Source organism: Mustela lutreola, chromosome 14 (genome assembly GCF_030435805.1).
Source record: "Mustela lutreola isolate mMusLut2 chromosome 14, mMusLut2.pri, whole genome shotgun sequence".
Taxonomy (NCBI): domain Eukaryota; kingdom Metazoa; phylum Chordata; class Mammalia; order Carnivora; family Mustelidae; genus Mustela; species Mustela lutreola.
Window position 1 is genome coordinate 37,079,669 of NC_081303.1, and position 22,132 is coordinate 37,101,800.

Consider the following 22,132-nt stretch of genomic DNA (forward strand, 5'->3'; position numbering starts at 1 on the left):
CCCTGCTGGTGGCGGTCCTTCCAAAGCTGTAGGGGCAAGGCACAAAAGTAAAGGAAGCCAACTGCCACGGAGCTGCGGCTGCAGCCAGCTGTTGTGTTTGCTGAAGGGAAGTGTTCCTTGTACAGTGAACATTCAGTAGCAGGAGGTCATTTATTTGTAGTACTTCATTCATGAACAGTGCAGACTAGAGTGAGACGCTGGTGTCATGTGTGGCTGATCTGGCCAAGTCGTTTTCCTGTCTGGAACGCTGGCTGCTTGACTGGTGCCATCTCTTCACCGGTGGGTGTTGGCTGATCGGAGGCTCCACTTGGTATCTGCCCCAGAACTAAGGCGCGCAGAGCTTCATCTGGATGAGTGGGTGCTGTCAGTGAGAAGTAGCCATTGTTGCATATTTCTGATCGTTAAAATTTTTACATTTCAGGCAGCTGCAAGAGCAGCAGCGACAAAAGGAGCTGGAGCGCGAGCGCGTGGAGCGGGCGGAGCGCGAGCGGCTAGAGCAGGAGCAGCTGGAGCGGGAGCAGCGGGAGCGCGAGCGGCAGGACCGGCTGGAGCGGGAGCGGCTGGAGCGGATCGACCGCGAGAGAGAGCAGCGGGAGCGCCAGGAGCAGCGGGAGCGGCAGGAGCAGCGGGAGCGTGAGCGGGAGCAGCGGGAGCGGCAGGAGCAGCTGGAGCGCGAGCAGCTGGAGTGGGAGCGCGAGCGCAGGCTGTCGGCCGCCGGTAAGAAGTGCACTGGGCTCTGCCGCGAGGATGCGGGGTGCACCAGGTGTGGGGCGCCAGGTGCAGGGAGGGTGGACAGGGCAAAACGTGCAGCACTTGCTACTTTACCACTTTCTTAGTCCTCTCTGTATGGCACTTATTGCTTGGAGACTTAGGAAAGCTCTTTGTAGTCCGGCTTTCTAATTCTTCTGACTGACGGTAAATTGGCTGTAAAGTGCAAGTGTGTTTTTCATGGGAAACGTTTTATATTGCGTGAACTAGGAATCTCTTTCCCTTTTGAGGTTGCCTCAACTGTCCTGAATCCTATAGGATTCAAGAAATGTGCTTGATGGCACTTAGACTTGTCGAAGGAGGAAAATACCCTCTCTAAAACTGACTAGTAGTTTATGGATGTCCTAATATTGCAAAATTTTAGTGAAAATGTCTGAATCCGATGGAGTTTATTGAAAGACGTAAGGGTTAAGAGAAAAGTGAAAATTTGAGCCAGTCATTAAAATTGACACTTATTGGAATAGGATTTCAGAATGATCTTTCTATTCCATATGGCCTATATCAAAGGTCTCACTGTGGGTCCCAGTGTGGTTGATTAGTTTGTTGTTTGCAACATTTGTTTTTAACTGCCTAGTTATTTTTTGGGGTGATAGCTGACAAAACAACACTTATCCACAAATAAGCATTGAATAGGGGGTTCCTAGCCCTTTGTAAAACTTTTTGCCAATTGCGCTATTTGTTGTTCTTGAAAGACCAGCAGACATATTCTTCTGTTTGTGGTCCTATTCCTGTAATTTTAATGTCCTTTTAGTGGGCTAAATAATGAGAATTAAGATAGTCTTGTTCTTGCAAGGGATAAGCTTAAGCAATTTATCAGTATACTTATCAGCTAAATAGAAAACAGATTTCTTCCTCTGGGTTTCAAAATGCAGGAACGAGTTCACACGTTCTCGGGTGAGATCAGTTCTTGCACACGTGCTTAGTTCTTGGGTACTAACTGTGGTCTACATTTGTACATTTTGTCTGAATGCTGGTTTTGTGGCTTTACTAGCTCCCTTTTTCTCTCTCCTTTTTTATCCTGTCCTTGCTGCTGCTTCCCACCTTCTGTGCAGCTCCATCCTCCGACAGCTCCCTGTATAACGCGCCACTTCCTGAGTATGCCAGTTGCCAGCCTCCTTCGGCACCTCCTCCATCCTATGCTAAAGTCATCTCAGCTCCGGTGTCGGAGGCCACTCCCGACTATGCTGTAGTGACCGCTTTGCCACCTACTTCCACACCCCCTACACCACCACTTCGACACTCAGCGACACGTTTTGCAGCATCTGTAGGTTCAGCCTTCCACCCTGTTCTTCCCCATTACGCTACAGTTCCTCGTCCTCTGAACAAAAACTCTCGGCCTTCTTCTCCTGTGAACACACCCTCCTCTCAGCCTTCAGCTGCGAAGCCCTGTGCCTGGTCTACTTCCACTGTTTCGCCCCTCCCTCCGTCTCCTCCAGTAATGATTAGCAGCCCCCCAGGCAAAGCGACTGGGCCCAGGCCTGTCCTTCCTGTTTGTGTTTCTTCTCCTGTGCCCCCAATGCCTCCATCACCAACAGCACCCAATGGGCCGCTTGACTCTGTCCCATGTCCAGTGTCTCCGCCGCCTACCTCAGGGCCAGCAGCGCCGCCACCGCCGCCTCCGCTGCCTTCCCTCGCACCGCGCTCACACTGTGGATCTCAAGCCTCTCCTCCTCCAAGCACCCCTCTTGCCTCAACTCCCTCATCCAAGCCTAGTGTTCTCCCTTCTCCCTCTGCAGCTGCCCCTGCCTCTGCGGAGACTCCTCTAAACTCTGTGCTGGGGGACTCCTCTGCTTCTGAGCCAGGCTTGCAGGCAGCCTCTCAGCCGGCCGAGACTCCAGCCCAACAGGGTAAGGCTTCCGTTTTTGCTGCTGACAACGCGTCCTGGAAACGTGGTGTCAGCAGATGTCACTGCCTCAAAGCGTGGGGAGGTGGGGTGGGTGGGAGAGCCGAGCAGCCCTGTGTCACTGTGCCCGACTTTCTGGAATTTAAACAAGTAGCAGAGGAGTGAGGCTCTTTCTGCTGGATTAACTGCAGCCAGAGGATCCGTGTGAGGAATATCCGTACTGACTGGGGTCTGGTATCTCCCACAGTGTTGTAGCTGGAGGGGTGTTCCCATGTTTGAGGGCCTCCGCAGCACATCCCTTGTAAACCCCACTAGGAAAACGTTACTTGACACATTTAGCTACACGGTAAATACATGACCTAACCTGTCTTCCTCTAATTTGTGGGAAATTGAGAGATTCTGTTTGGTGCCCAACTGAAGTCAGGCCGTGTGTGATCCTGGAGTCTCCTCCTGAACAGTTCCAATTCTTGGGCCCTGTTTCATGTTGGCCTCTCCTGTATTGGGCTTCCCACATTAGACTAGGTACACCTGGAATCCTAAGGAGCAGCCCGATGCTGCACGAGGGGTGGGGGGTGTATGGCAGGCATGATGTGTGCCCCAGCGGATTCCGTGCTGCAGAATTACAGGAAGTCGTGGCCTGAAGGGACAGTTATCCCTCCCACCCCCTCCACTTGCCCCAACTTGCCGTCATGGTAACAGGAGAGGGAGGTCGTGGTCTTCTAAGTTTAGATTATGTGTAAGGAGAGAGGGACCTGGTTCCGTAAGTGAATAAGGAGATGCTTGGCAACCCTTTTTTTCCTTTTTTTTTTTTTTAAAGTTTTTATTTATTTATTTCACAAACAGAGATCACAAGTAGGCAGAGAGGCAGGCAGAGAGAGAGGAGGAAGCCGGCTCCCTGCCGAGCAGAGAGCCTGATGCGGGGCTTGATCCCAGGACCCTGGTATCGTTACCTGAGCTGAAGGCGGAGGCTTTAACCCACTGAGCCACCCAGGCGCCCCACCTTTTTTGCAGTGATAGGATTTAGCAGGAATTTCACAGGAAGGAACGTGACAACTGATTTGTACATAGAAAGAACCAGGGTTATGCTTAGATTTAAATATCTTTAAAAAAAAAATCTTTATTCTTAAGTAATAAGACTTGTTACTGCTGTGTGTATAAATATGTTTTCCTTGTGGACACATCAGTTGTGCTTAAACACTGAGTCGGAATTCTAGTGCATGCGGACTTGTGTCCCATGGTAGTAATGCCAGACAGGGAGGCACCCTGAGCCTGACAAGGTCACGTGTGACCCACCTGCCGAGCCCTTACAGCCCATAGCCCGAGGGAGAGAAACAGTCTTTTGCTCTGTGTTCCTCTAAGAGCTGCTGCTGTTTACAGTTAAAAAAAAAAAAAAATTACCACCCCATGTGCGAATAGCATCTTATTTGTCCTAAAATACCCCTTTAAATTTGGTCTTCTGATACTGAATAAGTTCTCGTTCACTTCTATGATTTTTACAAGATTTGGAGACATTTCTCTCTTAACTTGTCTTCTAGACTAGGAGGAGCTTCAAATTCTGTATCATTTAATTTAATTATTTCTGGCCGTGACTTTCAGGTTGTATTTGTTCTGGTAGATCCCTTCACTTCAGTGATTCTATACACCTTGCATTTGAAGGCAGAACATTTTTAAGATGCTGAATTGCCCCCCTCCCCCCCCCCCCCGTCCTGTTCTCAGTCCAGCCACTGTGGCCATCTGTCAGAGCATAAATGCAGGTCTTCACAGGTGTAGGCTCCAGGGTCTCAACGGTGGCAGGTTCACACAGACTCTTGGGGGTCTGTTATTTCCATCCGTCCTAACTGCAGTCCTCCACACAGGCTTGCTTCTTCAGGGTGCTTCCTCCATCATAGATTTTTTAAGCACCTCCCACAGCCCTGGGAACCCCAGAGGTGGAGCTGGGTGACTGTCGCACAGTTCTGTTAATAAAGCTCTAACGTTAAAGTAAGACCTCACATACTTGGCTTTGCATTTTAGTATCTTTTTAACACTGATCTAGACTTTAAACGTTATTTTAAATAGAATTTACGAATAGGCAGGAAATGTTTGAGGCATCCCACATCACAGTCCACGAGGTCACCCCGTTTGGCTCTGTTGTTGACGGTCTTATTTAACATCTTTTTCACTCAGGCCTTGTCTTGGGACCACCAGCACCTCCGCCCCCCCCACCGCTCCCCCCGGGGCCAGTGCCGGCTCCAGCAGCGCTGCACCCCCACCCGGGGCCTCCGCCCCCACCTCCACTCCCTGCTGCAGGGCCTCCGCCCCCACCCCCACCACCCCCTCTTCCTAATCAAGCACCCCCGCCTCCCCCTCCGCCTCCTGCTCCCCCCCTCCCTGCATCTGGATTTTTTGCCGGATCTGCATCTGAAGACAATCGCCCTTTGACTGGACTTGCGGCTGCCATCGCTGGAGCGAAACTGAGGAAAGTGTCCCGGGTAAATGCATCTTCCCATCTCTGTGCTGTCTGCTTGTGCCTCTTCCTCCTCGGTGACTGGCGTAGCCTGTTTACTGCCTTCTCCTTTCACGAGCCCAGTGTTACTTCACTGATTAAAATATTCGATGTAATTTACACTTACAGAAAAGTCAGGAGAATGCAGCTTCTGTAAACCCACCGCCCAGACTCACCACTTCACATTTTGTCGTATTTGCTTAATTATTCTCTGTGCGTGGGTTTCCTTCTGTGGGACACACACACTCTCCCTTTTTTGTCTGAAATGAGAGTGAGTCAGACACATTGCACTCAACGCACAATGCTGGAGTGTGTGTGGTCTGTGGAAGTAGGGACGTTGACCTCCATGCTCACTGGAGAGTGCTTAGGAATGGGGGGTTTAGTTGATGGACTCTTCTAATCTGCAAGTGTGTTCAAATGTCATGTATTGTCCAATATTGTCCCTTAGGGCACTTTTCTTTTCTAGCCCAAGATCACTTGGTACATTTAGCTGTGATGTCCCAAGTTTGCCGTAAAATGGGGGATAATTCCTCACAGTTTCATACATGAGGTTGACTTGGGCAAGGTCTACAGAGCTGACTCTGGAGCCTGCCCTTCAGTTTGGTTTCCCCAATAGTTTCTTCAAGATTGCATTTGGATTATGCATGTTTTGGCAGATTATGCATTTTTTTTTTTTGCCACAACAGTGACGTATCCTTCTCATTGTAGGGAACAGGGAGACGTATTAATGTTTTATCTCCTTATTGTTGGTGTAAACTGGGATGAAACTTCCATGGTTAATAGAACGTTAGTATCAGTCATGCCACAGGTTCTTAGAAAGATTTAAAAAATAATATCTGGATGTTTGTATTGAAATTAAGGTCCTAAACACAGGAGTTTACTATCTGTCTGTATTCTCATTAAGATGGAGGATGGCTCTTTCCCAAGCGGAGGGACTACTGTTGGTGTGAACGCGGCCTCCTTGAAGTCGGACACGGGCCGTGGGAATGGACCCCTTCCTTTAGGAGGCAGTGGGTTGATGGAAGAAATGAGCGCCCTGCTGGCCAGGAGGTGAGTGAGCAACTGTGTGAACGCGTTCGGGACCAAGAGGACTGTGTTCGTTGAGGCCAAGTGCAGTGTAACTAGATGTGACTCTTCCCTTTCCGAATAGTTCTTACACTAAGATGAATTTTAAAAAATCGGATATCCCTTCTCTCTAGGAGAAGAATTGCTGAAAAGGGATCAACAATAGAAACAGAACAAAAAGAGGACAAAAACGTAAGTAATAAGGAGAGTTGACCACGACTGAAAATGGGAAAGCCAGGCGTAACTCTTTAGGAGAGTGAAGTCCAAGATTAGCTGGACGTTCAGTTTCTTATGTCAGCTCTGCACATGTTACAGACGGCTGTCTCAAGCCCGGTGTGTCAGTTTTCAGAGCATTCCTGTGAGATGGGCGAGGGTGGGGCCGCAGTGGGGGGGGAGCATGGCACTCAGCTGGGAGCGAGTGCCGCACCTTCGCTCAGCATTCGGAGTCTCTTCGGGTCTCTGTTTCCTCGAGTTGAAAAGGAAAGAATTAGACTGATCCCCTAGGAGCCCTGTGGTTATTAGCTGTGCCCCCGCCCCGAGTCTGCTCCGCGTGCCACTGTCGGACACGCTGCATTGTTGCTTTCCTGCCACCTTTGGGCTCTGGTGCCCTGACGCCTGGCTTGGTAGCGTTGCCCGGTGCCGGACAGGGGCTGTGGAGGACAGAGGAGGCAGGTCTGGGCTGCGGTGGAAGGCAGAGGGGGCTGATGAAGGGCACGGCAGGCAACGCAGCAGGTGTGTTGGGTGTGGATGAGTGTGAGCCTCTGAGTCTCTGCTCCAGGTTTCTGGTAGGCTCCGTGGAATTAATAAGTGTTCCTGTCTGTTTAGGAAGAGTCAGAGCCTGTAACTTCTAAGGCCTCGTCAACAAGTACACCCGGTAAGTTCAGGAGCTCTATTTTAACCTTTATGAACCTCGAAATACTAATACTCCTCAACTGAAAATGCCCTATTTGCCCATGTTGGAGCCAAGTGCCTGCCTGGTGATGGAAATGTTTTTCGTTCATCCTTGAAAGCAGCGACTTGCTTGTACTCTGCCTTCATGATATGGAAAGATCCATCAAAACCCAAAGATCAGAATCTGATGATTCTGTCTTCAAAAATCGTAATTTTTACTCATTCCATGTGTACAGCTGTTGATGATTTAAGGTGATTCACTAGAGCATGGAGACGTAGATGATTAGATGAAAGGGAAGGACTTTTAATCCCGGAATTTTAAAGGTGGAGATGAGGTGAGCACGCAGTTAGCACTGATGTCCATTTCAGAACATTCTCAGATGGAGAGCGTTGTCCTTTTGACCATGCCTTTGGGTAATACTGATAATCGGGGAACTACGACTTCTCATTGTTAAGGAAAAAGAGGCTTCATTACAGCTTTGGGGAAGTGGTGTTGAACTCCGTGAGGTTTCTGATGTCAAGGACTCTAGGTTGCAAGGCTGTTCCGTAGAATACGAACAAACTCCCTGCCCCTGGAGGCACATGACTGGTGCTGGGTCCGTGACGAGGACGGGAGGGGCCGTTCCCTGTGTTTGGCCAAAGCGAAGAGCAGATCTACCTGTTCAGCTTTTTATCTAATTTAAAATAACGTGAAGAAAGAAATTCTTAAAAAAAAAAAGTCTGTTCTTGTGATTGTGACCCATTTGCCAAAAAAGTAAAAAGAAAAAAAGAATCTCACATTCTCCTTACTGAGTGGTGATTATTCAATATTTTTTTTAGGCTGTCCTGTGGTAAATATTGTGACTTTTTCCTAAATAGGACTCAGCTCAGTTTGTTAATGTTACTTCCATTAAAAATTTTCTGGTTTATGAACTACTTACTTTAATAGCTTTATCTTTCTTCCAGAAGCCAAAATTAACATAGGTGTTTTTACTAAGAACACAAAAACTGTAGAATTCCACTGTAAGTTAGAGTCACAGAACCATGTACAATTTGAGAAGAACTATGAATCCGCCCTGCCCTGCCAGAGGGGATGACCATATTTTTATACAGATTTGCTCATAATTTCGCTCTTGCACTCCCTAACGCTTACCCCGGCCCCAAGCTGAGACATCCATCTCTGATATGAAGCCCTGCTCTGCTAGAGAGGTGGTGCGCCTCCTGGTTGTAGGCCTCCGCTGTCAGAGATTCACAGCCTGCGGCTGCTCTCCCAGGGGGCTCGTCACAGTTGCTTATTAATATCTTCTCATCTTAAGGTCTGAAGTTGTACAAATTAGGATCCTTAATAGATTTTAATTAAAGTTCAGAATTGTAACTAAAAACTTTTCATCTATACAAAAGCATGTTTAAAGTTACTTAGTATTTTGTTGGGTTTTTTTGCAATAAATTACTCTGGGAGCAGGCAGGGCACTTCATAACTTATGTTCCTTATTTTTAAAGAACCAACAAGAAAACCTTGGGAAAGAACAAATACAATGAATGGCAGCAAGTCACCTGTTATCTCCAGGTATGTCTCCTTTCTGACTTTCATGCTACAGGTGTATCTAAAAGAAATTAACCTCTCCGGACTCTAGTGGTGGATTTGAAATTGTACAGAGAAGCAGATAAAACCCTGAGCACCAGGGTGTTTTTCCTAGCAATTGTCGGATGCTTACTGTTTAGACAGGTTGTCTGAAATTTTAAGATCACTTTTATTCCTCCCAATTTTTTTATTTTAAAAAATTCAAAACTACAGCAAAGTTGAGAGAATAGTAGAGCACATGCCCATGTGCCCCTTACCCAGGTTCCCCAGTTACTAGTTTTGCCCCATTGGTGTGAGGCAGAGACACAAAGAGACATGCCTTTGTGATCCTCTGGAGAGTGAGAAAGCAGTTTGCAAAAATTGTTCATCATTTTCCCTAAGAACCAGGATATGCTCCTGTGTAACCGCAGTACCATTATCGCTATCAAGAAATCTAACATTGAACAATGATATTATGTGATACAGTCACGTTTCCCCAGTAGTCTCAAAATGACAACCTTCATTTTGGTAATGCAGTCTTTCAAAGAAACTTCTATGTTTTAAATTGAAAGGCAGCAGGAGAAAAATGCCTGCAATGTTTAAGAGAGAGCAAAACAAAACCTGAAGTTTTGAATTTGTGAAGTAGAAAGATTGATTTCTCTCTCAGTTGAAATTTCTAGTTAAAATCAACTTAGGAAAGAGAGTGCCCAGAAACAAGAATAGTGAATTTCTGTTTCTCCCAGGGGCCGTGAGGCATGGTATTAGCAATTTTCAGCATTTCTTAGCTATGCGTATTTTATTGTCATACCAAATTTATATCTCAGGTCTTGAACATAGGTGAAACTTTCTGGATTTATGAGATAGTTTAAAGGACTTACATTTTTTTTTTTTCCAGAAAAATAAAAAGTATGTGTTTAGAGACTAAAAGTGTTTGGCCTTTTCTTTCTGAGCTGTTTGCTTTAGTTTTACCTCTTAAAAAGCAAACTTGGCTCTAATAATAGAAAACTAATAAAAAACAAGGATAGACCTCACATTGTCACAGATCTGTTCAATGTTAGCCTAAATCTAAATTTGGACTTGTTTTTTCAACCATGTAGAGGCTTTTAGTTTCTCAGTGACTATAAGATGAATGTATTTTATTTTAGGAGAAAATGCAAGAATTGCTTTTGGTGGACATGGTTTCAACAGAGTGGAAAATCACACATTTATGTTTATCAGATACCTGATTGATGTGGCCTCCCAGTGCATCTTTGGTAGTTTTTATAGATTTTCTCCACTAGCACATTTTGAAGCCTAATTTATCGAGTACATATCAGAGCACAGAACTGTGGTGTCCCATGTATCTTTTGAAGACAGAAATGGGACAGGGAAGAATCTTCCTGTTTATGTCTACTCTTTATCTGTACCTTACTGATAGGGGTTCCATGGTGAACCTGAGCAAACCCTAAGACCATCCATGGGACATGAAGTGGGTTCTCCAAGTGGAATAAAAGTTCCTTGATGTGTTTGGGTTCATTTAAAAAATAGCCTTTAAAAGATTATTCAGACTTCTAAAGGAAGTTTAGTAAGTGTTCAGAAAGTCCCCTTTTCGTTTTTAGGACTTTTCTGTAGATTAACCGAGTATTGGTTCTTATTATCTAGCAGTATATCGTAATGGTGTTCTGCTCTGGTAGGTTGGTTTTCTTCTCCTTTCCTGAAATGGAAATTTGGAAACGCCCGGTCGTTTTCTGACCACTCATATACCTTTTGATAGATTTGAGCCAGCCAGTGATATGTGTCTTAAAATTTCACCCCAAGTGGTTTTAAGCAAAGAAGATTTCACAAGTACATTGGAAGGACTAAACAGTATGGCTTTTCTTCCCAACTTTTCTCCCCCGTTCCTGCTGAGAACCATTGTATTAATATGGCCACTTGAGGTGCATCTCATCCTTGCATGGTGAGGCAAGAACCCCTTTCTCTTACCAATGTCCATGTCGGGGTTGTGTTAGGGTGCGATGGGTGGACTCTGGTCGTGTATATGAGGTGCTGCACTGTGCCATTATTTATTCAGTGAAGATGCCAGGTAGTGGGGTAAAAGCAAAAATGTTGTTAAAATTACCTTAAACTATGACTAGAATTTGTGAGTTATCATACGGTTTTCAGTAAGAGCTCACAGATCTTATATTCAAGGTAGAAAGAGAGTTCACACGCTTTCTTTCTGAGAAGAGTTAATTTTGCGAACTTAAGGCTACAGTGATTTCTACTGTGTTTTGGTACTTGTTTTGGTACCTTGTGGAGTAGCTTTTATTATGTGCACTCTCTAAAGGTGGTCATCACAAACGCACCACGATTTACTTTTCGTTCTTTGCAGCTGTCAAATGACTATGTTACATAACTAGAATTAGTGTCCAAGTACATCCTTTCATATTGGGAAAGAACTATCGTTTTAAGGTTAATGGACTCCTTTCATTGTTCGGCTATGACTACAAACCTATAAAACAGGAACATAGTGCGCATTATTTTTTTAAAAGTTCTATTGTGTTTCCCTTTAAATGGTTTTTTCCCCTTCATAGACGGGATTCTCCAAGGAAAAATCAGATTGTTTTTGACAACAGGTCCTATGATTCATTACACAGGTATCATCCTGGTGTGACTTTGTGGTTTGAGACTTCGGAATAACATGTTCAGGATAGGGCTGAGCTTTTTCTACCTGGATTGGTAATCACCACGAGGGAGATGACTTGAGGAAGAGCAAATCTTTCGTATTTAGCTTTATTTACAGCACTTTTTAAAAAACATGAAGAGATTTTGATTAGGAAAGTTAATAGGGTTTATTCTCCTGCCTTGATTCCCTAGTTGGATCAGGGTACATATGAACAGCATATACCCCAGCAAGGCTGGAGTGGCGTATGAGGCCGCCTGTGTCTTCTCCAGGCCCTTTGTAGCTGTTGCATTTTCCTCTAAAGGCTTTTCTTCTTAGAAGCTTTGAGACAACCTTTAAAAGGTAGAGTAGGAGATTTGTACTGGAAGTTCATGGAACACGGGACTACATCACAGCCACACTTGTAAGAAACATATTCCTGGAGGAACATCCCCGGCCTCTCCACACGTGGGGGCAGGTTACATGCCTTTCCCAATCTGACGTCTCCCATCCTGGGCAGCTGGTTTTCTAGGATGAGTCCTGTTAACCTTTTTTTTTTTTTTTTTTTTTTTTTAATTAAAATTAAGAACCATGTATTTCTTAACTAAAGAAATTGACAATATTTTAAAACTCCTCAAGTGTTCAAACTTCTATTTAGAATGGATTTGGCAGAACAGGGACTTTAAATATTTTGGTAGTTATTGATAGGCAGCTGTTTAGAGGTAACACAGTAACCTCTGGGAGGGCCTCATACTTTGTTATCAGTTGTGGTAAAAACCCATAGATTATAAATAACCGAGGTGCGCCCATGTTACCCTATGCACCTGTTTTTAAAAAATACATGTGAAAGTCTACTAGGAACATGACTTAAACAGTATATGGAGGGATGCCTATGGCACTGAGTCAGGAGTTCTGCAGATTGTATTTGGCCAAATTGTTTTCATGCCATTGATGATAAAAATATTTGGTAAGTTTGCCAATCAGTTGAATCTGCATAAAATGTTTATATTACAAGCATGAAAAAATTTTCCTGCTTTTCTCAAGGTAGTTTAATCATTATCACCAGAAGACTTGCTTAGAAAATTTGCTAGTACATAGGAAAATAGTATTTAATAAGATCTTCTGTTAATCTTCTCAGTTTTTTTGCTGCTTTCCCACTAGGGCCCCATTGATAAACCTTTTTTTAAAGAGTGGTGATTACTTCTTTCCTTCAGTATGAAAAGTTCCCCCCTTTAGTTAATCATCATGGTGATGGTGGTGGATTGCATGTTAGCATGAATTAAAATTTCTTAATTGCATGTTTCCTCGATTGTTTATTATGGAACAGTAATGTGTTGTGTTTTTAATAAGTACAGATATATTCATAACACACTGCCCGGTTAACTTTTGCATACTGTAGATACTCATGTGAACGTTGGGAATACTCATAAAACTTTGGAGAAAAGCGTTCACTGATTTTACCACTTAAATGTGAAAAGTGAGAGAGAAGCCGAGTAATTAAGAGTGTGAGTCTGGCGAGCAGGGCCAGGCAGCGTGGGTGACTGAAATGCAGTGTGTGGACCGTCAGGGGTGTTCCCCAGACCAGCCTGTGGCCACAGCGCCTGCCTTGCTTGCCAGGGCCTTCAGTGCCTCCTCTGTGACCAGAGGGTGCAGTAGTCCCCTCCGCAAAGCGGAAAGGAAATATGTCCTGGAAGTAAGTGTTCTTTTGTCCTAGTGCCTCGTTCAGGGCTTACTGAATGAAGTTTTCTGAGAGTTGGTTTTCCTGGTTCGTACAAGCAGAGCAGCTGAGGTCTCATAAAATAAAATTGGTCGATTTGCTTTATATAACAACATGTTAAGCTGTTATGTTTGATATGAAAGCAAATTAACTTACTATTTTATCTTCCCCAGCAATGCCTGTGGGTTTGGAGCATAATATGCCTTTAAGAGTTATGAAATCATAACTTTGAGAAGTTATTGTGCATACCAGTTTTGGTTTAGATTTGTGACGTTTTCCTCTGAAAACTTGAAGATCCATGACTCAGCTGATAGCTTTCATCTGCACTGAGTTGTGGTCCTCAAATTGTGGCCACTTAATGGTATTAAACCAGAATGTAGAGGAGTGCCCAGTTAAGACTCGAGATTTTCCGCTGGGATTTTCTCTACTTGCCGGAATGGGAGAGGAGCCATGACTGGTTTATTTGATATTGAAGCTTTTGCCTAAGGCATACCTAATTTCTAAGACTTATTTCTTCATGTTGAATTTTTTAAAGAGAGGCTAAATTTCTGAGCGTGTAGTAATAATTGGCAAACTGCATCTGTGTGGCATTTCTTTCTTTCTTTCTTTCTTTTTTTTAAAGATTTATTTATTTGAGAGGGAGAAAGTGCTCCTGGTGGAGGGGCAGAGGGAGAGGGAGAGAGAGAGAATCCCAAGCAGATTCCCGACTGTGTGTGGAGCCCCACGTGGAGCTCAGTCCTTCGACCCTGAGATCATGACCCCAGCTGAAACCCAAGAGTCAGACGCTTAACTGACTAAGTCACCCAGGCACTGCCCTATTTTTTTTTTTTTTCTTAAGACAAAATAAGTTTGTGTAAGTAGTTGGAAACTCATTCAGATATCATCTCCATAAAAACTTGTCTGGAAACAGCCACATAGCCAACTGGATATGAATCTTTTAATTATTTCCCCAGCATTCTTATTTATTTGAATGCTTAAAACGGCATGAAACACATGGAACAGATCATATACTTATTCCTAAAATGGCTTTTTCTGTAAACCATCAGATTTGTAAACTGATTCATCTTGGTGGTTGATTTGCACACTTTGAGAAGAACGAGATTGTGTTTCCTGGGCCTCCATGTCGCAGCTGGTCCAGTGTGTCCAGTCCTGGTCCGTGTGCTGCAGATGGCCCCGTTTCCCGCCTCTTGCGCAGAGAACGTGTTCCTCTGCCCTTTGCGGAGGGAGCACCGTTATCCTATCACCGTTGTCTGATTTCTTTACAAAGAACTGGAAACACTGAGCAAAGTGAAAAATGCTTCCTGTTTTCTGTTCTAATCAGTCCTGCAACTTTGACAGTTAACTTTTTAATATCTGTGTTTTAAGAAAAGTACCAAAATCTGATGTTGGGTTGATAAATTTGCAATTTTTTGTGAACTCCTTAAACATCCCAAGTATTTTTTACCTGTCCTGGAAATTCCATTTGTACAGACCAAAATCTGCACCTTCATCACAGCCCAGTGCCAACGGCGTCCAGACGGAGGGGCTAGACTACGACAGGCTGAAGCAGGTAGGCGCCCGAGGGCAGCTTTCCCTCCCTTTCCCCCCCGACGTGCACTGTTTTCTCTGGAAAAATGTCTGGTGTGCCGGCATTTGACGGATTGTGAATATACTGGGAAGTAGAGTTTAGGTCTTTCTGTACAAAGGAAACAGCAACATGAGTACCAAATTGTTTTTTTCAAATCTTCATTTTTTTGGTTCAGTGTGTTCACATAAAGTTCCAGCAGTGGTGGAGGGTGGGGGCAGGTGTCTTAATGGCGTAATGTCAGCTTTCAGTGTCAGCACATAGTATGTATTTGTACCTTTACAAATACAAATGGGATTGCACTTTCCATTTACCATTGGCAAAAATGGACCCAGTGAATCTGGTTTTGGCAAGAATGTCGGGGAAATGGGCATTCTCGGATACTTTTATTTTCTAGGAAGCACTTGGGAAAACAGATCACAAGCCTTAAAAATAAATATTTTACCTTTGAACCAAAAAATTTCACTGCTAAGAAAATATTGTAGAAGTATATAACTCTATAGTGTCGGGCCGGGGCCAGTGGTCATTAAGGAATCAAAAATGAGCATGTTATGTACTGAATGGTGAGCACTCGCCCAGCTAGGTGAGAGAGACAGGTAACCAAACAGTATGAACAATTCTCTCAACTTTCTGAAAAAGAAAAGGATCTTGTCCATATTTTGGATACCTCTGCATTATATACATAGGTACTCAGACAAGAAAGGGGAAGGAGTGATAGGTGAGAAGAGCTGTGGGGCTTTAAAATATTTAATTCCAAGGAGAGGTAAAACAATTTAAAAAAATAGGTAGTGTTAAGAAAAATTTAAAGGAGGGCCAGTGTACACACCTTAGACAATGGTCAGTTTCACGGACCTGAGCCCAGAGTTGCTGCCGCCAGCAGGGTCTTGTCTCCTTGGTCTTCCTACCCTGCACCCCTGGGGGGCCTCTCAGAGCAGTGACCACACCAGTCCTTGTCATAGCCTCCGACTGACCTGCCGGTAGATGAGCGGGCCAGGCACCGGCAGGGCTCTTAGCATGGTGCTGTCTTCTGGTTCTCGTGGGAGGCCTGTGGGACAGTGTGTAGACTCAGATTTGGCTTCTGAGATTCCGAGGAGTTACCTGGCTTGGTCCCATGGCTGGGTCAGCAACTGAGTCCAGATCAGACCCCAGATCGTTCCTCAAAGCCAATTTCAGATAAATCTGATTTTTATATTGCAAAACTATTAGAAAAGTTTAACTTGAGTCATATAGTTTGAAAAGGAAGTTTGAGGTCATTGATGACCAAGCCCTAATTTTCCTGTATATTAAACATGGCTTTCTTTTCTTAAAAACACTTTAAAGTAGATGCTTGCACACACTTGAACACATGGTAAATTCTTGGCTATCTGAAGTAGTGGAGAAGAGAGGAAAGGTTTCCTGTTGGGGCTGATTTTACTATAATTTGAGTAAGGATATCTGATAGTCTGTACTAATAATTTCTGTGTTTGTTTCCTCATTGGTAAAGTGCAGGAGTTATTGTATTAATTGGTAATTTCAACCTTATTTTAAACATGAAAAGCTTTTTAAGATAATGAACCTTAAATTAGAGTGATTTTATTTTACCCGAGGTGTGCAGTATTAGAAAAGGTCCCATAATGGAAACTAATCATTCAAAGGGTAGGTGTTACTCTTCAAACTGCGTTACCGTGTCGGAGCCCTTTCAGCTGTCATTGACACTGTTCTTGGCAATTTGGGGAGGGGAGGGGCAGAGGGAGAGGAAGTACTAAGCAGGCTTCATGCCCAGCCCGGAGCCCAGCGCAGGGATTGATCTCACAACACTGAGACCGTGACCCGAGCTAAAATCAGAGTCAGACACTCCACTAATTCAGCCACCAGGAGCCCCTGTTCTCAGTGATTTTTTTTAAGTTTGGGCGGGGGTGGGGTGGTGGACCGTTATTTCAAAGTGAACTTATAAATACAGATTTTGCAAAATATTTGAAGGTGGAGTGGTTTTCACAGAGGAAGAAGCATCTAGAACAACAGTATTAAAATACAAATGGCTCACACAAGCACTTTTAAAATTTCTCATAGCCTTATTAACTAAGTAAGGAGAAATAGGTGAAATTCATTTTAATGTATTTAATTTAATTAAAATAGTATTTCAGTATGTAATCAGTATTTTAACATTACTAAAGAATTATTACACATTATTTTCTTAATGCTAAGTTTTTGAAATCTGGTGTGTGTTTTACCCTGGCAACGCATCCTATTTCACACTGGCCACATCTCCAGTGCTCAGAGGCTGTGTGTGGCTGCATCCGCCCTGTCAGACCACACAGATCCAGGTGAGGCCTATCCACCCTCGCCTCTGCCAATTAGGGCAGCCCGTGAGGTAGCTCCAGGGGAGTCTCGGATTCCTTGAAGGAAGGTTTGGCAGCCATAGTGCGATTCCTAAGGAACCCCATACTTCAAACCGGATCACACACAGGCCAGGATCTGCTTATCTGGTTTACATCTCCTGTTCCCTGAAATTGCCCTACGCAGCATCTTCCAGGCTGCTCCCAGTAGACAAAGTTAAAAGCAGAGCTATTATCTTTTCTAGAAATGACCTGCAGCCTACCTTTCTCTGGATGGCAGAATTATTTTTAGTTTTAGAAAGCACTGTAATGTTTCCCTTTTTGCTAGGCTAAAATAAGTGAAGACTGGGAAGACTGTTAAAACATGAGTTGCCCGGCTGCACTTAGACAGCCTTGTCTGGGAGGGAGTCTGGCAACAGAAACCATACAGCAGACTTCATACATTCTTAAAATTCTATATGAACAAGAATATTTGTAGCAGTAATTTTCTCCTCCCTGTATTTATGATGTTTTTCTCTAATATTTTAGGACATTTTAGATGAAATGAGAAAAGAATTAACAAAGCTAAAAGAAGAGCTCATTGATGGTGAGTATATAAACAGCTTTGCTGACTCTGTAATGTTGTAGAATACCCATTTTTAAGGAAATGCACAAAAAAATAACCAGTTTATTACTTGAGGGCATAAAACAATTTTGCATAGTATCCTGTCCTTCAGATGGCTTAGGATGTCAGAAAAGAGCACTCTCTTCCTTATGGTGGAAATTATTTGTAAAAATTGGGATAAATGAGGTCCCTATGTGTCAGGGGTGATTAACATCAGAACAGAGTCCAGGCAGAGGGGCCCATCTCTGGCCTCACATCCCAACCTGCTGCCTTCTCTATGGACTCTGAGCCCACAACGTCCGTGTTATCATTGTGGACACGAAAGGGAGAGTGCAAATGAGTGTGTGTGTGTGTGTGTGTGTGTGTGTGAGTGTGTCTGTGTACACAAGCTAGTACCGTCTTTATGTTAAGAAAAGCAAAGTCTGGGGGCACCTGGGTGGCTCAGTGGGTTAAGCCTCTGCCTTCAGCTCAGGTCATGATCCCAGGGTCCTGGGATCGAGCCCTGCATCGGGCTCTCTGCTCCTCGGGGAGCCTGCTTCCCCCTCTCTCTCTGCCTGCCACTCTGCCTACTTGTGATCTCTGTCAAATAAATAAAATCTTTAAAAAAGAAAACCAAAATCTGTGCAGCAGCAGATGTAGGGTCTGCTTGGCTCTCTGTTACTGGGAGTTTGAAGACAGCCACTGAATTTTATTAGAAGGAATTTCTCACTGATTTTACCTCACCATTGTATTTACTTGAAATACGTTTCCTTTTCGTGCCCAGCAATCAGGCAAGAACTGAGCAAGTCCAATTCTGCGTAGAGAGACGAACCGAGGAGGAATAGGACTCTAGTCTGGAGAAAGAGCCCTGTGAACGACAGCTGTTAACAACAAATCCCTACATTTGTGAGCTGCGAGAAGAAAGTGGAGACAAACAGTTGGAAGAGGAAAACCAACATCCTCACGAGCCTTCAGACGCATTATTCTGGCGATAAGCTATTTCCCTCCCAGTTTGCTGCTTTTTTCTGACCTTTTCAACAGGATGAAAGAGTCGGATATGAATTCCTGTTTCCTAGTTATGCAGAAAATACTAAACCTATCAGGCAAGATCGCCGTGCATTGAAATATTTTCATGTCAAGACAAAAATCGCACGTTTTTCACAATCCATTGCTAAAATAAAGAGGAGAAAGGCTTAAGAAGTTTGTTTTCAGAGAGTGCTGACGAAGAAATGAGCAAGTTACACTCTTGTATTGTAAATGTTTCTCAGGTTTGTCTTCCTATCACATTTGATATTCCGTGAGGGATGGAGATCAGCCCTGTGTAGGTTAAGATCCTAAAATGTGGAACAAATGGAATTGTATGTGCTTTCCAAGGGTGATATTTATAAGAAAGTGTCCTAAAAATGGTTTGTCTGGCTTGAGGAATTTTAGAATGATAGGAAGTCTCTCGAGTTAGCCTTCATGCAATTTTGTAGATTAAAACATAAAATTCGTCCAGAATTTAAAGATATAGATGCCTTCCTAAATTGTTAAAATGCTTTACCAAATCTGTGACTCCTACATAACACACCAGTGGTCAAATGTAAAACAATATATTGTAGACTTACTGTAGGTTTTCAACCTTTTTTAGATTTATGCATGTGGACATTTTTATAATGTAATTACAACCACCACAAAATTAGCTTTTTTAATTGCAGACAATAATGCATGTCCCACTAATACGTAGTGGCCCTTTCAAGGCCTGGTCCCAGGGAAAACCTTTTGTAGAGTTTGGGGGAGGCGGGAGGAAGGGAAGGAATAATTTTTCTTTTAAAGTTAATTTCTGCACTTTTTTTTCTCAATTACCTGCATGAATAATAATGAGGACTATTTTGTGACTTCAATTGGTAAATATGTGAGCAGAACCAATTACTCAATCTTTTACATCATGTGTTCAGCTGTTCGTATTTTAACTTGAGTAATTTCAATGGTCTGAAACATGATTCTGAGCTTCCCAGGGATTATGTCGTACTGCGGAACTCGAAATTCCAATCCCTGAATTTGGCAGTTGCTTTACTACCTAGGTGCCCTGCAGTTGGACAGGTATGTGTTCCTGACCGAGAAGCTGCTTTTGAATTTTGTTACGTGGAAACACGAAGTAGTTGATGTCCGCAGGAACTGAGGTCACGGACACCATACAGCAGAGGGGACCAGCGAGGGGCTCTGCGTGGTTGTCTTGTTGTGACCGAGCGAGACTCAGGTGGTGAAAAGAAGGACCTAGATCCCCGCTCACCCCCACGCGGGTGTGTGTGGGCATAACCCATGACCTTCTCCTGGAAACTCGCGAAGATTAAAATAGGGGAGAAATCCTATATGTTGCAATGATAGATTTTTTTTTTCTTAATTTAGGAAATCACAAATTCTCCAGGCTCTCCATCTTGATTTATGCTTCAGTTATGTGCCATATTTGCTTTGAAATCTTTGATTATCTGAAGTTTTTACTAAAATTTTGAAGAAATAATCCATTTTCATCTGCTTTCTAGATTTTGTAACCTCAGTCGGTCAGACAGAGCTTGTCGGTAGCATAGTTTACCATTCAAAAGGGTTTGAGTGAGGAAATTGTTTTCCTTGTTAAATAGTTCCTGTTTCTGTAGAGAGTTCAGTTTTAGATTAATCTGTGATGGATGAGCTATCCTAACTGTGCAGTTCTCTGTCAACCACTCATCGTCAGGCAGCAGTAGGAAAGGCATTCAAGCTGCAGCCAGCCTCTAACGTACTGTCTTCTAGAAGAAAGCAGAGGCACTTTGATCTTTATTTTTGTCCTTTTGGTTATACAAACACTTGGATGGTGTAAACACTCCTGTCCCCTATAAATCAGGTGAGCAATCACTTGATTTTTGTCGGTGAAGTTAGTCTCTAGTAGGTTAGAGTACTGGGTACAAGTGGTCCAAAGTCAGCGAAGAGACTAGAGCCGCACGCTGGACCTTAGTGAGGGGCTGCTGTCTGCGCTTGCTGTCTCGTGCCTTGGTCTGGTCCTCCCAGGATGTCCATGTGACAGGACAGAGCCAATGCTGGGTCACATCGTGGTCCATTCGTGTGCGTTCGCCCGGATCACTCAACGTGTTCTTCCCAATCACTGTACATGTTGGCTGTCCAGCGGGACAGTTTTTGTCATCATTAGAGATTTCAGTAATTAAAATGGGAAGCAGAAGCCTAAGTGACTTTCCTTAGCGAGGTGATGTTCCCTGGAGCCCGTCATGCCCATGGTGATCATGCTGTGCTCACTGGGTGTCGGAAGCTGCGTGCAGTTCAGGGGGTCCTTTCTGACGACAGAAAGGCGCTTCTTTCCTCAACACTGTGATGTGACCCATGACAAATCTGTCCTACATGCTCTGTACATGGCCAGCAGCCCATTGCAAACCAACTGAATGTACACATTTTAACGCGGTGCTGACATCTCCCCCGAGTATCGTCGTGGTTTCCCGGTTTGTCCGCAGTTTGCAAGCCTCACGCGTCAGTCCGGACTGAAGATGAAACACTGATGAATGTTGGACTCTCATGCTTTAGGTGTGCTTCCTTTTTCAATTGTTCGGTTCTCTGCTATTTTTACCGTACTGTTTCATTTCAATTTCCTACACGCTAACTTTGTTTGTGTGATTGAAATAAACTTGCAGTATATACATGTTGCTTGTTTGTGACACTTAGGTGAAATAATCTGTCGGCTCCAACATAAGTCCTGTTGAGTGTGCAAAGCCCGTGACTTCACTGCCTAAAGCCTACACAGCTTGTCACTGTTCCTTCCAGATTTCCCAAGTTGAAAATGCTGAGTAACACAGACAGAGGGAAGACGTGATTGGTCGTCTCCTGTTGGTTTGAAACGGCTGTCGTGTGTCCCTGCTCCCTGTCTCCCTCGGCCTGCCTCAGCGCAGCGGCTTACTCTTCCTGTCGAGAGAGCGACAAAGGTTTAATTTTACTGTTTTGTTCTATGGTGTAGATGCTGAAACTCACATGGTCACCGTTTCCCTTTATGTGGTTTGTGGGGGAAAAGACCTTCCAAGCCCTGAATTTTAAGCGTAGTGAAGTCCGATCTGTGGTGTTTTTCACACGCCGATGTCATGGCCCTTCATGCGAGCAGCGACACTGTTTGTCTGACTGATTTTGAGTCTGTCGTTAAACTGATGTCTTCATGAGGGGTCCAGTAATCCCGTCTCTCCTCCTCCTCATACCCTGGGTTTCTCTCCGTCCTCCTCACCACCTCTGGGCGCCTGCAGCCGTCTCACCGGTGGCCCACCGTTCCAAAAATGTCAGCGTCTCTGACTCTTGCTTCCCTTCGTGTATAAATCACAATGTTCACCCACAAACTAGAAGTTGCTTCCCGTTCGGAAATGAATTCAGCAACATGGAGCGCCTGGGTGGCTCTGTTGATTGAGTGACCAGCTCTTGCTTTTAGCTCAGGCCATGATCTTGGGGTTATGGGATCGAGCCCTGCGTGGGGCTCTACACTCAGCATGGAGTCTGCTTGTCCCTCTCCCTCAACCCTCTCCCTCATTGATAAATAAAATCTTTAAAAAGAAAAAAAAAACGTGAATTAAGTAACAGATTGCAACCTTTTCAACTTGCCTAGCCACAACTTCTGTGTCTCCTAAGATCTCTCTGTACTTCAGTGCCATGAAGAGCTGGCCTGTCAGTTCTAAGGGTTACCCTGCAGAGCACAGTTGACACAGCAGTGCTGTGTCGTAACGTTTTAACCCCATCACCTTTA

At 44.2% G+C, this 22,132-nt stretch overlaps 1 protein-coding gene across 14 annotated transcripts in view; it reads left to right on the forward strand.

Annotated features, from left to right (window-relative positions):
- ENAH (ENAH actin regulator) overlaps positions 1 to 21,052 on the forward strand; it is a 129,899-nt gene extending 108,847 nt beyond the window's left edge. For 5 of the 14 annotated variants that reach the window (XM_059145080.1, XM_059145079.1, XM_059145082.1 and 2 more), the window contains 11 exons: positions 422 to 717; positions 1,821 to 2,615; positions 4,778 to 5,082; positions 6,001 to 6,146; positions 6,296 to 6,353; positions 6,987 to 7,035; positions 8,532 to 8,598; positions 11,145 to 11,207; positions 14,400 to 14,478; positions 17,337 to 17,394; positions 18,176 to 21,052. In XM_059145080.1, the coding sequence (XP_059001063.1) occupies positions 422 to 717; positions 1,821 to 2,615; positions 4,778 to 5,082; positions 6,001 to 6,146; positions 6,296 to 6,353; positions 6,987 to 7,035; positions 8,532 to 8,598; positions 11,145 to 11,207; positions 14,400 to 14,478; positions 17,337 to 17,394; positions 18,176 to 18,213 (1,954 nt within the window). In that variant the 3' untranslated portion in view covers positions 18,214 to 21,052. The remainder of the gene's footprint in view (positions 1 to 421; positions 718 to 1,820; positions 2,616 to 4,777; positions 5,083 to 6,000; positions 6,147 to 6,295; positions 6,354 to 6,986; positions 7,036 to 8,531; positions 8,599 to 11,144; positions 11,208 to 14,399; positions 14,479 to 17,336; positions 17,395 to 18,175) is intronic. The other 9 variants (XM_059145086.1, XM_059145087.1, XM_059145084.1 and 6 more) reach the window with 5 other exon arrangements.
- Positions 21,053 to 22,132: the final 1,080 nt, after the last annotated feature.